Raw genomic sequence first — 14,820 nt, 5'->3', positions numbered from 1 at the left:
GAATAAAGAGCATGATTTTAAGCTTGGATTCAGTTAACTTTCCCATCAAAACCCAAAATCAGACATGATAAGTTCAAGCACACCTGAAAAATAAAAAAGCGACAATATTTTCTTCTTTGATGGCAGCGCGCACATACGCAGCGGCTTTGAGCTCTCCAGACCACATTACGTTCTTACTTATTCTGTGTTCTTTACTTAGATACTTGGCACAGGCACAGAAGTATAGTCACGCTTAACTCATCGGCTTGAATCGAGGATTATTTCTGATTCCTGAGGATCTTTCTATCCCCCTTGAGATTATCAGAACTACTGAAAGAGCCCCGACACCAGCTGAGAAGCTGAGGAGGCCAAGGTTCTGGTTTCTGGAATCTGTTATTTTTGCAGAATCTGTTGAGAGCAAATGATTTCCACACACATTTGAAAGGAAGGGAGACGAGTTTTGACCTTAGTTGTTAAAATTTTCGCACTAATTGACTCTAAAAGTTTTTTTTAAAAAAGCTGTGAAGTTTGTGTGGTCACCCTGAAATTTTTTTTTTTACAATGTAGAATATAGCTTCTTAATGAAATATCACGATTTTAAACTTAGATTCAGTTAATTGTCCTAACGAAACATGAAATTGGACACGATGAATTCAAAGACAGTTGGAAAGACAATACTTCCTTGATTTTTTCAGGTTTCTCAGTTGTGCTTTTTTGCAGAATCTGCAGGTTCTGTTTTCTGGAGTCTGATATTTTCAGACATGATAAGTTTAGTTGGAAAGTAAAAAAGTGACAATATTTTCTTTTTTCCCTAGTTTTTTTTTGTAGAATCTGGTTTAAAGATTATGATTTTAAGCTTAGATTCAGTTATTTTTCCGGATGAAACCCCAAATCAGGACATGGACAGTGGGAATGTTAAAAAAATGACAATACTTTGGTTTTTTTTGGAGAATCTGTAGGTTCTGGTTTCAGGAATGTGTTAATTTTTCTAAATCTGGTGAGAGCAAATAATTTACACGCACATTTAACAGGAAGTGAGGAGAATTTTGACCCCAGTTGTTTAAACTTTCGCACTAACTGACCTTAAGACTTTCCCAAAAAAACAGCTGTGAGGTCCATCGCCTTATAGTAAGTTTGCACCAGCCAAGTTTGTGGTTCAAAATAAAGGCCAGCTTCATATAATACTGCCTCTATGGTCAACAGAAAAGCTGAAATGAAAAAGTAGAACCTGCAGGACCTATATCTAGCAATTTGGAGTGGATTTAAGGTGAACACTGATCCAGACATCTGCTATGTTGTGGTAAAGAAAGAATTCTCATTTGGAATGTTTTTCCAATCCTCCATATGCATTTTGTTCTTGACTTTCCACCTCTGGGCTCAGATTGGAAACAGATTGTGTAATTTAATAAATGCATGTCTGGCTATTGATGGCTGCTTTGCTTAATCTTTGAGTGATTGATGCTTTCGAGATGGAATCAGCTTTCATCACGGGATCCACCGTTTATATCTATATCTATAACTGTGCATTATGCAACCTCACAGACGTCTCCAGCACTGAGAAATCTGGACAATCTGATAAGAAATCAACCTTGAAAACACCCTTTTACACATCTGCTGGCAATTTTACAGGACAGATGTGTAATGAAACAGCTGATGCACTTTTCCACCAAAGTCACGACAGCGATCGCGCTACGGATTGTGACATAAACGCATCGCTTGTGTGGAAGGAAATTTGGCTTAATCATGCTTCATTATGCACACACAAAGTGAGTCAGTTCGATTAAAATACAGCAAACGGGACCGATTTCAAGCTTTGGAAAAGATTCTAATCTCGTCAAATGACGAGAACGTGCTCATTAAGGATTTTCTTCTACCCTTTGTACAGAATAAAAAAGGAAAAATGTCTGTGACAATCACACTAATCATTAGATCATCAGTCGGATTGACTTTTTCCCCGCTTTCATTCATAGTATTTGTTTTTACAAGCTCAGAGTTCATTCAGAACTCCTTATAGCAGAATGTGGCGGCACCTCTTGTGCCCCAGATGCTAAATATCGCACATCATTATTACAGCTCTATTCATACGGGTCCTTAAACTGAAGCCTGTAATTCAAAAGCGAAAAGCACTCAGACAGATGAAGCCAACAGTGTTACAGATTCCATATCTGAAACTGGACTATCCTGTGGTCTCCCACCTTTAACTAGATCGACTATTCATATTGGTGATTTATTTATTATGCATAACTTCTTGCTTCTGTTGTGTCTCAGATATGAGTCAAACCTGCCAAAAAGTACCGTTTGAGGTGTTTTTAAGCAACAGATTGAACTATACAGATTCATTTGACTGTCCTGTGATCTTCAGTTTTGATGATCTAACATTGTTCTTGAAATTCAGAATAATTTTCCTGTGAGTATGCAGTCTAAATGGGTTAAAAGTCCAGGTTTCTCCAAGCTGAAGCTGTCTATAAAACTATGTTAACCTTCAACGGATTTTAAATGCACGTTAGACTTTTAATAATGCCTAAATGACACAACTTATCAGAGCCAGAAACTGTAGGAACGGAAAGATTTGTTGGATTTTTAACTTTCTGATGATGCTCGAACTGCTCAACGTGCCCTTCTGTCACAAAAATGGCCAAAAGCTGAGCTTAAAATCACAATTTCCGATAAAATCACTTAAAAATTTGCAAAAGATTGACTGTTTGCTTTAACCAGATTCTGAAAAAAATGAAAAAATTCTGCGCTCCGAAACACAACAGAGGAACTATCACTGACTCAGTTGTGACCAACAGCCATGAGACAAAATTCAGGGAGTTCTGGCTGAACTGCAAACTGTGTTTACACAGAGCAGATAGTAGACATGAATGGAAATAAATAAAAAATGTAAATAATAAAATATCTATGACTTGTAGTGTGACCTGTTGTTCTTCATGTAATTTCAACACCTGTGGGCACTTGGGAAAATGTTGCAAAGATTGAAGCCAAGTTTATTCAATATTTTTCAAACAAATAAATAAATGTAACTTTGGTTCCATTTTTTTGTTTTTTGTTTAGCATTTATGACATAACTGTCATACTGCACATAATGCATTTTAAAGTTCGCTCTACTTCTAGTCATGGTTGTTCTGTTTCCATCGAGGTGCAGGACTTTATATTGCAGTGATAAATGAGCCCACAGTGAGTGAAAATGTAAGAGGAGCAAAAAACGCCCATAAGTTGCATAGGGTTCAGAAGGTTAAGCATAATAAAAAAAGAAGGGATTTAAGTTTCCACCCTAACAGCATTTCTATCCTTTAATTTCTAAAAAATGGACACAAAAGTCGGTGAAACTTTTCAACGTTCGTAATTTAACTCTTCACTCGTTACTTCACAGCTCACACTGTGCTGTTTAGTCACCTTAACAAATACTATCCGGCTTATTTAAGCAGTGCGGACAGATGAGAATATACAGCTGGATGATGGGTGATAAATTAACTTCACTGTTCTGCATCTGTTTGCTTTCATAACCTCCCTGCAGCCATCTGGCCTCAGCGACCTACTGGCCCACTTCCACAAATAAAGGTCAAAGGGAAACTTGGAGGCAGAAAACGGAGAGAGGTCGGGCACAATTCAGCAGCATGAATCACTGATATATATGTATTTACAGAGGGATTGAAGTGGGAAAAAACTGTACTTTATTTGATATCTTGATTCTACAGGAAGTTAAAGCTTTGGTTGTTCTACAGGATCTGTTTTTCTAAATTATATGTAAAGTTTCGATTTTATTTTCTTCTGTTTTTCTGCATTGTTATTTTCAAGCATCGCTCTGTGCAAAAAAGTATTTTCATACAGAGAAATATCTGATGTAAAAGGACATTAGGTCATATATATTGTGTACATACACACACACACACACACACACACACACACACACATATATAAATATACATACATACATATACACATATATACACACACACACATATACACATATATATCAAGATATCAAAGTTTTTTCACATATACATATATATATATATATATATATATATCTATATATATATATATATATATATATATATATATATATATATATATATATATATATATATATATATATATATGTGTGTGTGTGTGTGTGTGTGTGTGTGTGTGTGTGTGTGTGAGAAAAACTTTGATATGTTGATTTGCCAGGAAGGTGAAATTCTCATGGGTTCTTTAAGGTCTCTTTTCCGATTTAGACGTACAGTTTAGATTGTTTTTTCTTCTCATTATCCAGAGAAATAAATATATGCGTGTTCCACTATGATGTTTGCAAAGCAGAACTTCAGCCTTTATCACATTTGTCAGGACTTTAAATTTGCAGTAATTTGCGACTTTTTTTGCAAGTAAGTATTTTTATACATTTTGGTTGGAGTCAATTACGTTAATGAGGTAATTTAGTTATGTTCATCTTTGAAATAACAGTCATCTAATGCTCACTGAGAGAAACCTGTTCAAGGATTCACTTAAAACACAAAACTAAACACCCAATCTGTGTCACTGTCATGACTTTTGAGTCAAAAAAATTTCTGAAAAATGTCAGAAACAAACAAAAATCCTTTGTTTTGGTTGCTGAAGCGTTTGTGTTAAGAGGAATATCTGATTTTATGGGTTGTTGCTGATCTAATATGCTTCAAAACAAAGTCAATATTGGCGTTTCTGTGTTGTGTTGTTGCCGTTTCTCACCTGTTTTGTGCTCTTTAGCAGCTGATGTGGTTTTGTCTGTCTTGCTGTCGTCCTCGCTGACACCAGTGCTGCTGGAGTCCAAACTGATCACTTCCTGTCTGCTCGACTTTGCCTCCTGCTGAGAGGCCACCGATGTCGACGATGACGACACATGCTTTGTCACGTCGCCTAAAAATAGGGATGGGAATGACGTAGCAGATCAAGAAAGAGGTGAAAAAAAATTGACTTCAAAATAAAAACTCTGCTCTTGAGAACTTGGGGACAATATCAGACATCATTTTTGCACTTATGTGTTTTTTTTCTCCCCCCATTTAAATTGCTCGTGGGTGCATATGCAATCATACTTAATATAAACAAAATCTACATATATGTGGTAAAGTTCAGTCAGCTTGTGCTGCAAAACAGAACTTTAGTCTTTAGCACATTTGTCAGGGTTTCAGATTTGCAAACACTGTCATCTGTGACTGATTCTCCCAGATGTATATTCTTCTGCTGCAATTTGTATTTAAAATGTTTGTTTGAATCACCGTATGTGCAGAGTGCATACTATTTGTTATTTGTTGGCACCACAGCACAGTATATTTTCAGATTTTTTCAAAAAGTGGTAATATATTTATAGATCCAACGCATTTTCTTCAGTTTCATAGATTTTTTTCCATTGATTCAGGTGGGCATTCATATGGCTACATGCTTCAATATGTTATCGGAGGTAAAGATTACAGAATTGGTGGTTGCAGATGCAGTTGTGGAAGCATTTTTGTGTGTTTTTGCGCTCACCAGTTGTGTATTCAGGCAGCAGTGGTACGGGGAAATCCTGTTTTCTTTGCTGCTCCAGACGTCGCCTCCTGTCCAGCTCCTCCTGCTGGGCGGCTTTGGTCACGGCCTCCAACTGATGCTCCCTCAGCAACTTTCTACAAAGACAGAAAAGCACTTAAAATTTTAATACAGCTATATATTTTTGTAAGCTAACTTTACTTATTAAACAGTGCAGGCAGCATGGTTTAGCTTGTATGTGCATTTATATGTCAAAGGACTGTTATTATCAAGCATTGCATCTTTATAGGGGCATTAATCAGCATTTATTTGATATTAAAATGGGATTACATTTTGGTTTAATGAGTCATTCACTGTTCGGGTCAGTAGTCGTGCTCTCATCTTGTTTTCCAGATGTAGCAGGAAATTTGTTAGCGCTAAATATCAGGCAAAGTTAGCTGCTAGCTAGCAAATGTAGCCAAACAGTTAGCAGCTACAGAGGCAGATATGTTTCTGAGAAGTCAATGGAGACACAACTGGAGTGTAAACGAGGCATAAATACTGGATCTACATATTAGGCTAAAAGATTTGATAACCATTTCATTCAACTGTAGTGCTCTCAGCAGTCTCATTTCCAGATGTAGCGGGAAATTTGCTAGCACTGAGTAGCAGGCAAAGTTAGCTGCTAGCTACCAAATGAAACCAAACTGTTAGCAGCTAAAAAGGCAGTTATGTTTCTGAAAAGTCAACAAAGACACAATTGAAGCATAAAAGAGGCATAAATACTGGATTTATATTTATACATATATTAGACTAAAAGATAGAAACATGACTTACAATGGTTGCTGTGGGCAAAAAAACACAATTTAATGAATGGCAATACAATGTACAAAACACTATGTGCATGCAGAGGGATTTAGATAAAAGATCAGATTTAGAATTTAGATTATTTGTGGTTTCTCATGTGTTAATGCTGCTACAAAGGAGTTTCATGCTGTTTTTTTTTGCTATCGTCACATTTTTACTCACTGTGGACTAATTTTTAACTGTGATATAAAGTCCTGCATCTCTATGGAAGTAGAAAAACTATGGCTGGAAACAGAATGCTAAAATATATTCTGTATAGTACAACACAGTTATAATGTCATAAATCCTAAAAATGGAAAATAAGAACGTCGAATTTTCTAGATTTTTAATGTTATAAAAACTGGAATTGGCACATACAACATATTTTCGAGGTCCTAAGGTTGGTATTTATGCTGAGAAAAAATGGGAAAATACTATAGACTGCATTTTACTACTATTTTACTACTACTTAGGTTTTTAATTTGCTTCAAAAATTGCCTCCTAAGCACTGCCTGCAGTTCAATCAAGAAGTCGCAAAATTTTTGCCAAGTGACTGTTGTTTGCAGCTGAGTAGCGAATGGTTTCTTGGTTTTAACAGTTTTTAAATTTTTTTTAAGAATCTGGTTAATACAAATTTATTTTTGACAATTTTGTAAATAGGCATGTGGAATAAAGAAATTTTGAAGATATATTGCGTTTTTAAGCTCGATATAGTTTATTTTACCCAATGGAACTCCTCACATCATGCATGATTTCCTTAAGGACTGTTGAAAACCTGAATAATGGTGTAATTTTAAAGGTTTCTTAAAGAAAACATGCATTTCATACCTAACAGTGGGTTTTGGGGTTCAGAGGGTTAATTATTTGAGATAGAAAACCTCAAAATTCTGGGAAAATTCTATTGCTCAGTGTTTACAACAGCAACAGACAACTGAAACCATATTTTCTGCTCTGTTTACACCAACAGTTAAATATCTTATCAATGAGGGAGCTACAGGCAGAGAATTAAACCCAGAGCTCACATCTCTGGCACATGGTTTATATTATCTTGAACACACTGTTATGTAAAAGCAGCAGAATACTTGGGGTTGAGCTATATCATGTTTACTGGCAGGCCGGAGGAACGAAGCTGCAGACAGTGCACATGTATAATCAGGGATAGATTTCATCGGTAATTGGCCCGAGCTTTAATTCTTCAAAGTGAGAGTGAAATCTGAGAATGAGGAAGGGAAAAAAGACGTACAGTGGCAATATGATAAATCCTATCATCCGGCCGCTGGGTGTTATTAGAAATACAATAAGTGTTGAATAAGCCGAGTGAATGTTAGTTTGCTCTGCACCTCAGCAGCAACATACCCAAAGGCTTGTGTGGTAATCCTTTTTATCTCAAGGTTGACTGGGTACTGCATGACAAGCAATGAGTCAGACTTGTTTTTAAAAACTGGTTTACTCAGCCTTCAAATGCAAAGTAGGCAAAACACTAAATGGATCTCATATCTTAACATCTGTGTCTTAGCAGTTTTATACAGGCATGGATTTATTGGGCTGTAAGCTAGAAAAGGTGTGATGTTGCTGGTCATGGCATGAGGCTGGGATGTGCTCAGCAGAAAACGGATATTCAAGTGCTCTTCTGTGAATTCATGAAAGTGTCCACTACATTTTACTGGCAGGACCAAATGTCCAAGGACAATGACTACCTGCCCGCCAAAATATACCTCATATTTCATGAAAACAGCTCTTTAGACGATTCATTATTTTAACAGTTACTGGTACGTAAAGAAATCAGCTTCTTTATTATAGTTGGCTAACGTCTCCATTTAAACCTTTAACCCTCTGAACCTCATTTTTACTTACTGTGGAATAATTTTCACTGGAAAATAAAATCATGCATCTCTATTTTGCAGTATGACACACTTCTAATGGCATAATTCATAAAGTAGAGAAAAAAACATTGAATATTCCGTGATTAATATTGCAACAAAAATGGGAAAAAATCTGTAATCAACATGTTCAGTGTCCTCAGATGTTACTTTTGGAAAAATAAATGGTGCCTCTATATATCAAAGACATTTTACGGCTTACATTTTCAATCATTCTTACTTTCTATGTGATCTATTTGAACACTGCCTGCAGTTCAACCAAAAGGTTGCAAAATTTTTGTCTCATGACTTCGTCACAGCTTCTCAGGTGTGCCCTAGTGCACAGAATTTTATATTTTTATAGAATCTAGTTGGGCCAAAATGCTTATTTTATGAGACATATAGAATAAATCGATTTTGATGGAAATCGTGATTTTATGCTGAGATTCAGATCATCCTGTGAGAAGTTTACTTTGAGTAGTAGTTTAGAAGGTTGAAAATCCGGCAAATCGTTGTTTGCATAAGTATTACCAATACAAGAAAAAAAACTGGTGACAATACATACTGTAGATATTTTGTTATTTATATTTTTAATTTGCTTCCACACTTGCTTGATCTCTGACTCCTTGTAAACACAGCCTGCAGTTCAATCCGAATAGTTTCTTGAATTTTTGTCACAAGACTGATGGCTTCAGCTGAGACATTAACGACTTCACTGTAGCACTGAGGAGCTCAGAATTTTTCAGTTTTTACAGAATGTAATTAGCAGAAAGAGCTCATTTTTTGCAAAAATGTTAATGAAACATGCAGAATAAAGCCAATTTGATGGAATATGATCATTTTAAGCTCAGGTTCGACCTAAAATGAACGTGTTGTTTGAGATGGAACGACACATCAAAGATGAGTTGTTTAAGAGCCACTGGGAAGTTGAAGATGAAAAAATTCTTCACGTTTTTTAAGTTTTTGTCTCAAACTTTTCTAATGGAACAAGAAGTCACAGATGCATAGCTAAAGAGCCGTTGGGAAGGTGAAACTGAAAATTTTTTTATGTTTTTTGAATTTTTGGATCTCATAAACTGTGTCATTCCTTAAATTTTTTGAAGATGATTCTTGTTTGAAAGCCACCGGTGGGTTTTAAAGTTCAGAGTGTCACAGACATGTTGGTGGATTAAATGTTGTGAATTCTTTTGCTATTTCTTTCAGGAATCTGCAGTGAATAAACATGTTGGTGTTTGAAATTGCATTTAGGAACGCCGGGTTCCATACCTGATGTTGCGTCTCATGTGTGAAGGTTTGGAGCTCCTCTTCTTGGTTCCTGACAGGGTGGAGGGAGGCGAGGGGCTTTGGCTTGCCTGCCTGGAGTGGGGTCTGGACCCGGGCTGGGATGGTGGGTGAGCCGGCATCTCCGCCGAGGGTGAGGTAGATGGGGGAGGGGTGCACTGCCACACTGCCGGGTCGCCGCCTTGAGCCTCATTCTCAGAGCTGAAGGGGGCGCTGTGGGACTGGTCTATAGAAGGGACGAGACAGGACAGATAACTGTTAATTGAAAGTGTAATAAAAGAGCAAAACAGGACACAATGTAAGTCATGAGTTTGGATTCTTATCATCCACAATTCTGGTTAAAAAAACTCCACAAGTTCACACAAGTACAAATAAATTTGAAAATTGGGGTTTTCTTGGATAAATATGCTCCGCAGACAGATATTAAAAGATGTAACTGTTATGTAAATGTGCAGAACAATCAGATGCTGCTGTGGAGAAGAAAAAAAATGCAACTAGTTTGATCTTCTTTAAAAGATATAAAGATATATTGTCTTTTATGTTCCCTCAGAGCTTACTAAACTGAGCTTTATGCTAACACACGAAAGAGTCACTGCAATATGAAACTGAAGAGCTAGCCAGCAGATATTCAAGAACGTCTCCACCTACCAAATAAAGCAAAGAAAAGCAAGTAGCAGTGAGCATTTTTTATTTTAAACATCACTAACAGCCTTTTATAGAACTAAGAACAATGCAGCCCTGAGGCGTTGATGTTAAAGTGCCTTTTTTTATTACAATTTTGAAACTCTCCATTAATGTCTGACTGATATTAAACTGCTATACAAGTGCTACATAAATTATGTGATCTTTCTCAAACACAGTGTTGTGCTTTTTCAGTAATTATCCCACTGCATGATTTATCATACATGAAAAAAAAAATTGTTTCAGGTGTATTTTTACAACTAGGCAGCGTCTCTGCTTAAAAAGTTGATTTTGGAAAATTCCCGTGTCTGCTGAGTCACATTAGCTGTGAGTTTTGTAATACTTGTTGACTCCGGGAAACTGGCGTGAAACAGAGCTTCACTTCTGCAGTCTAACAGCTCAAAATACTCACCAAATATTTTAGGAACTTCCACATTCAAGACACTTGGTCTTAATAAAATCTGGGTGGACGAGTACAACTGAGTCATAAGATTAATTAAAAAGTTCCTCTGGCCGTCTAGCACCACAAAGACTCTGTTGTCAGCTGAAGTTGCACACCTAACAATCATAACTGTCAATGAACAGGAAGAAATAAATCATATAAATTCATTACCAACAGTCCTGAGTCAAATATTCTACTGACAAAGCAAGCAGCCAGTTCTACTGGATTCGTCCTGTACTGTTTGTTCATTATGATCGACCCACTCTTTAGTTTATGCAGGTAAACATGCTTGTGTTCAGATGGTTTTGTCTGAGGTGTGGATGCAACACTCCTGTTCTATTAAAAAACCTGGCAACACGTTTCAACAAATGAGCCAACAGGAGCAGCATACAAACAAATATTAGATCTTTCTTTTTATTGTAATTGTGTTTGGAAATAGCTGAATCACAACCTTACAGCTACAAAATGAAAAGCAGCGGAAAGACTCTTAATGTCTATTGCACCTTTGTACTTTAACCCTCTGAACCTCAAAACCTGCCAGTGGGTCTGAAAAGCATGTTATCTTAAAAAAAAAAAAAAAAACAACAAAAGACAACCATCAATATGGAAAGAAACTGTTAAACCATGAAGAATCGTCATACTTTCATGAAATTTCACCTAGAAAAATGATCCAAATCTAAGCGTAAAATTGGAAGATTTCATCAAAATGACTTCATTCTACAGGTGTAATTTAAAACACTGGACAAAAACTGAGCCTTTAGATTAACCAGATTGTGTTAAAAAAAAAAAGCAAAAAAACTCAGCCAAAAAAGATTATTAGTGATACAACTGTGACAAACAGCCACATGACAAAAATCCAGGAAGTTTTCAGCTCTACTAAGATGAACAGCAGGCTGTGTTTAAACAGCAGACAGGAAACAAGTGGCAAATCAAATTAAAAATGTAAGTAGTAAAATATCTGTAGTATGTAGAGTCACCATTTCTTTTTCCAGTGCTGGTAACACTGAATGAAACTTGACAGAATATTGAACCTAAAAATTTTGAAGTGATTTTAATTTTGTTTTTATGAATTATGGCGACATAACTGTATCACGCTGCACAAAAGTTATTTTAACGTTCTGTTCACTTCTCGTCACGGTTGTTCCGTTTCCATTGAGGCTCATGATTTTATATTGCATTGAAAAATAAACCCACAGTGAGTAAAAATGCAACAAGAGGAAAAAACAAAAACGCCAAGACACTGCTTGGGGTTCAAAGGGTTAAACTGGTTTGATTTATTGATCTGCTGCAGCCTGTGAGGACTTCACTGTATTCAAATAAGCATTTAACTAAACCACATTAGTGAGACTCTGAGCCAAATCATACTTCAATGCAAATCCATGAAAACTGTACACATCTTTAATCCTAATTTGTCATCTTGTCTGTAAATGCTTTTTCAGTTCTGTTTCTTCTTCCCTCAATCTGCCTGTATTTCACCTTTCTTCTTCTTCTTCTTCTTTCCTCCTCCTCTTCCTGCTTTCTCAGTTGTTCTGCCAGAAACACACTGAACCAGATCTGAGGCTTATGTAAGAGTTGGATCATAAATATGGACGGCTTATGAAACACAAGACAGGATACAAACAGCCGACAGACGCACGCAGCAAACACACACATTCCAGAGGACAAGTGTTCACATAAGAATATTAATCAATACATAAATATCTGATGCAAACGTAGAAACGTGTAGAACGGCGCAGCCAAAAATCTGACTGGACAAAACGGGGTAATGCCAAAACACACGTCTATCCTCGGTTTCAACATGCTAAGAAATGCGTACAAGACACGTTCACTGTGTGACACCTGGCATGAGGATACAAACGGACACACATCCTCGACATAATGGAGCATGGAGGCTGGTGGCAATGAGCTCACCGCCAACTGAAAAACAACTTACATAAAACGCCCCTTCAGTCCATCTATGCAATAACAAACTTCTTGATCTGGCTGCTAATGACAGCAGCTCATCTCAGTGCTTGGTGTGTGCGTGGCGCATCTCAGAGTAGCGTTTCAAAGCAATTCTTTTGCAGTAACTTAAATATAATTAGCTATATGCAGAGAATAAAATATCAAAAAAAGTCTGGGCTCTTTAGAAGGTGCGCAATCCTCTAACGCTGGTGCATTAAAAGGTTAAAAAAAAATGCTAAGAAATGTTCAATCTACAACATCGAAATAAATGCAGTAACCAAGGTCAATTTGTTTTTTTTTACTTTTTTGTTCAAATAAATTAATTCGTGTCAGTATTCACCAGTTTCATGAGTCTTCCACAGCTTCTTTTTAATAGGGCTTCCTCCAGTGCCATCATTAGACTGATATATTTCTTTTGAGATAAATTTTCTGCAACTTTTTAATGCAAATTTGGTGCACATATCCATGATCCCCAGCTTTAGAACCACAGAAATGCCTCTTAATGTTTATAGTATGCTATAAGAAGTGCAAAACATGAACATAAAACAGCACAATGCTTAAAAATGCACTATGAAACACCAGCTTGAAAGCTCCTGTGTGTACATTTATGTAGAATAACTGTAGAAATCTTTTCTACACAAATAAGTCGAAACACAATCCTCCTTGAAGGTGTTAAACCAAGGGACGGATGAATAACTTTACTACTGTTTCTTTAAAGGTACCATGTGCTGAAAATCCATCTTTACTGTATGTTTTATAAACTTGGAGGAGTAAAGTAAAAGCTGTGAAAATGTAGACATTTTCATTATTCTGGCTCCCAAACAACTAGATAGTTTCCAGTTTTAAATGCTAGTAAGAATTTTTTTCAAGATTCTACTTAGACATCAGTGGGCTTTTGAGCCGCTTGTGCTAATATTAAAATGACTTCGCCATGAGCAAGGCTCATCAAATGTTCTGCTGTTGGATGCAAGAGTGAACACAAGAGTCTTCATGGACTCCAAGCATGTGAAGAACTGAAAAGCCAGTGGATCACTTTTATATTTTGATGGCAATGTCACCACAACAAATCCTTAGTGTTAGCATGTTGTGCAGCTAATGTAGCTAACAATACTATTAGCATTGATCATATGGCAACTGGTTAGAGCTCTGTGGAAAGTGTAAGACAGAGAAGCATTCAGAAACTTTATTTTGAAACCAATGAACAAGGACTGGGTGGGTTTTTGTCACCTATTGTGCTTCAGTTCAACCTAAACTCAGCCACTGTTTACTTCTCTCCTGCTCTCTGTGCTCACATATACTGCATTTCAATACATCCGAATTCCCAATAAGACTGCTCTCATTTGCATATTTTTTCGTTTACTGGTGTCAGACAACAGAACAAGTATGAAGTAATGACTGGAATGCACCCTATTAAGATTATATTTTAACCAGCAGTGATTTCCAAGCTGCTGCTTCACCGCTAAACTATAGATTTTTAATACTGCAACGTTATCCGACAAACTCACCAAATACATGTGTTAAAAACAACATCTGTGCAGGGAATTCAAAGGTACTTCCACACAAGACGAATAAAAAGAGTCATGTTCTCACAAACTCATTCACATCAATGTCAGCTGTTTTGCTGGGTGCTGTCACAAACACGCAGAGAGAGTTTTCTTCCTGAAGCGAGCCTTGATAGCGGCAGCTTAACTCCAAACAGTTTTATTAGATCAGAACTAAAATCAGGAGTTATACAGTCATGGTGAAATTAAACATCTTTATGTTTTTTTGAGCTAAAATATTAGAAAACAACACATTGTGGTCACATGAGTCTTTCACTAATATGTTGAAAAGGGGAACAATATGGAATTTTTAACTCTACAAGCATCAGAGATGTTAAAATATCTGCAAAGAAAATGATAAGAGATCCAAATCAGACACTCTTACACTGTCCTCTGCCTTTCACTGCTCATGATATCATGTCCATCACGTTTTCTTTTCAGACTGAGCTGTCAGACATTGTGTTCCCAGAATAGTAAATGGAGGAGCCTTCCTGAAACTGAATTATTATATCGTACGAGAGGCAGGAGCAGCAACATAACTTTTGTCTTGTGTCACAAATTTGATTTACAAATCCACTTCTTCACCCTGTCTACCCTGTTTTCCTCCCTCCCTCCAAACTCTACCTCACAGGACAGTTATATAACGGTTCCTAAAATGCATATGGAGCCTCGACATCAGCACAAACACACACACAAGACACTGAGGGGGCAGCCGAGGCAAAAAATAAAGAGGCGGCGAGATGAAAGTGAGGTCACCATTCAAAGAGAAAGACAGAGATGCACTTCA

The 14,820-nt window shown here is 36.8% G+C and overlaps 1 protein-coding gene across 3 annotated transcripts in view; it reads right to left on the bottom strand.

Moving 5' to 3' along the window:
• The window catches only part of LOC111580844 (helicase ARIP4-like), a 111,311-nt gene that overhangs the window by 19,520 nt on the left and 76,971 nt on the right, over positions 1-14,820 (bottom strand). For all 3 annotated transcript variants that reach the window (XM_055012873.1, XM_023288760.3, XM_023288759.3), the window contains 3 exons: positions 9,411-9,651; positions 5,464-5,597; positions 4,687-4,854 (listed from right to left, as the gene is read on the bottom strand). In XM_055012873.1, coding sequence (XP_054868848.1) covers positions 4,687-4,854; positions 5,464-5,597; positions 9,411-9,651 — 543 coding nt within the window. The remainder of the gene's footprint in view (positions 1-4,686; positions 4,855-5,463; positions 5,598-9,410; positions 9,652-14,820) is intronic.

The sequence above is a fragment of the Amphiprion ocellaris genome, chromosome 8 (assembly GCF_022539595.1).
Source record: "Amphiprion ocellaris isolate individual 3 ecotype Okinawa chromosome 8, ASM2253959v1, whole genome shotgun sequence".
NCBI lineage: Eukaryota > Metazoa > Chordata > Actinopteri > Pomacentridae > Amphiprion > Amphiprion ocellaris.
The sequence above is the reverse complement of the archived record's forward strand: the minus strand, read 5'-3'. Positions and strand labels throughout refer to the sequence as shown.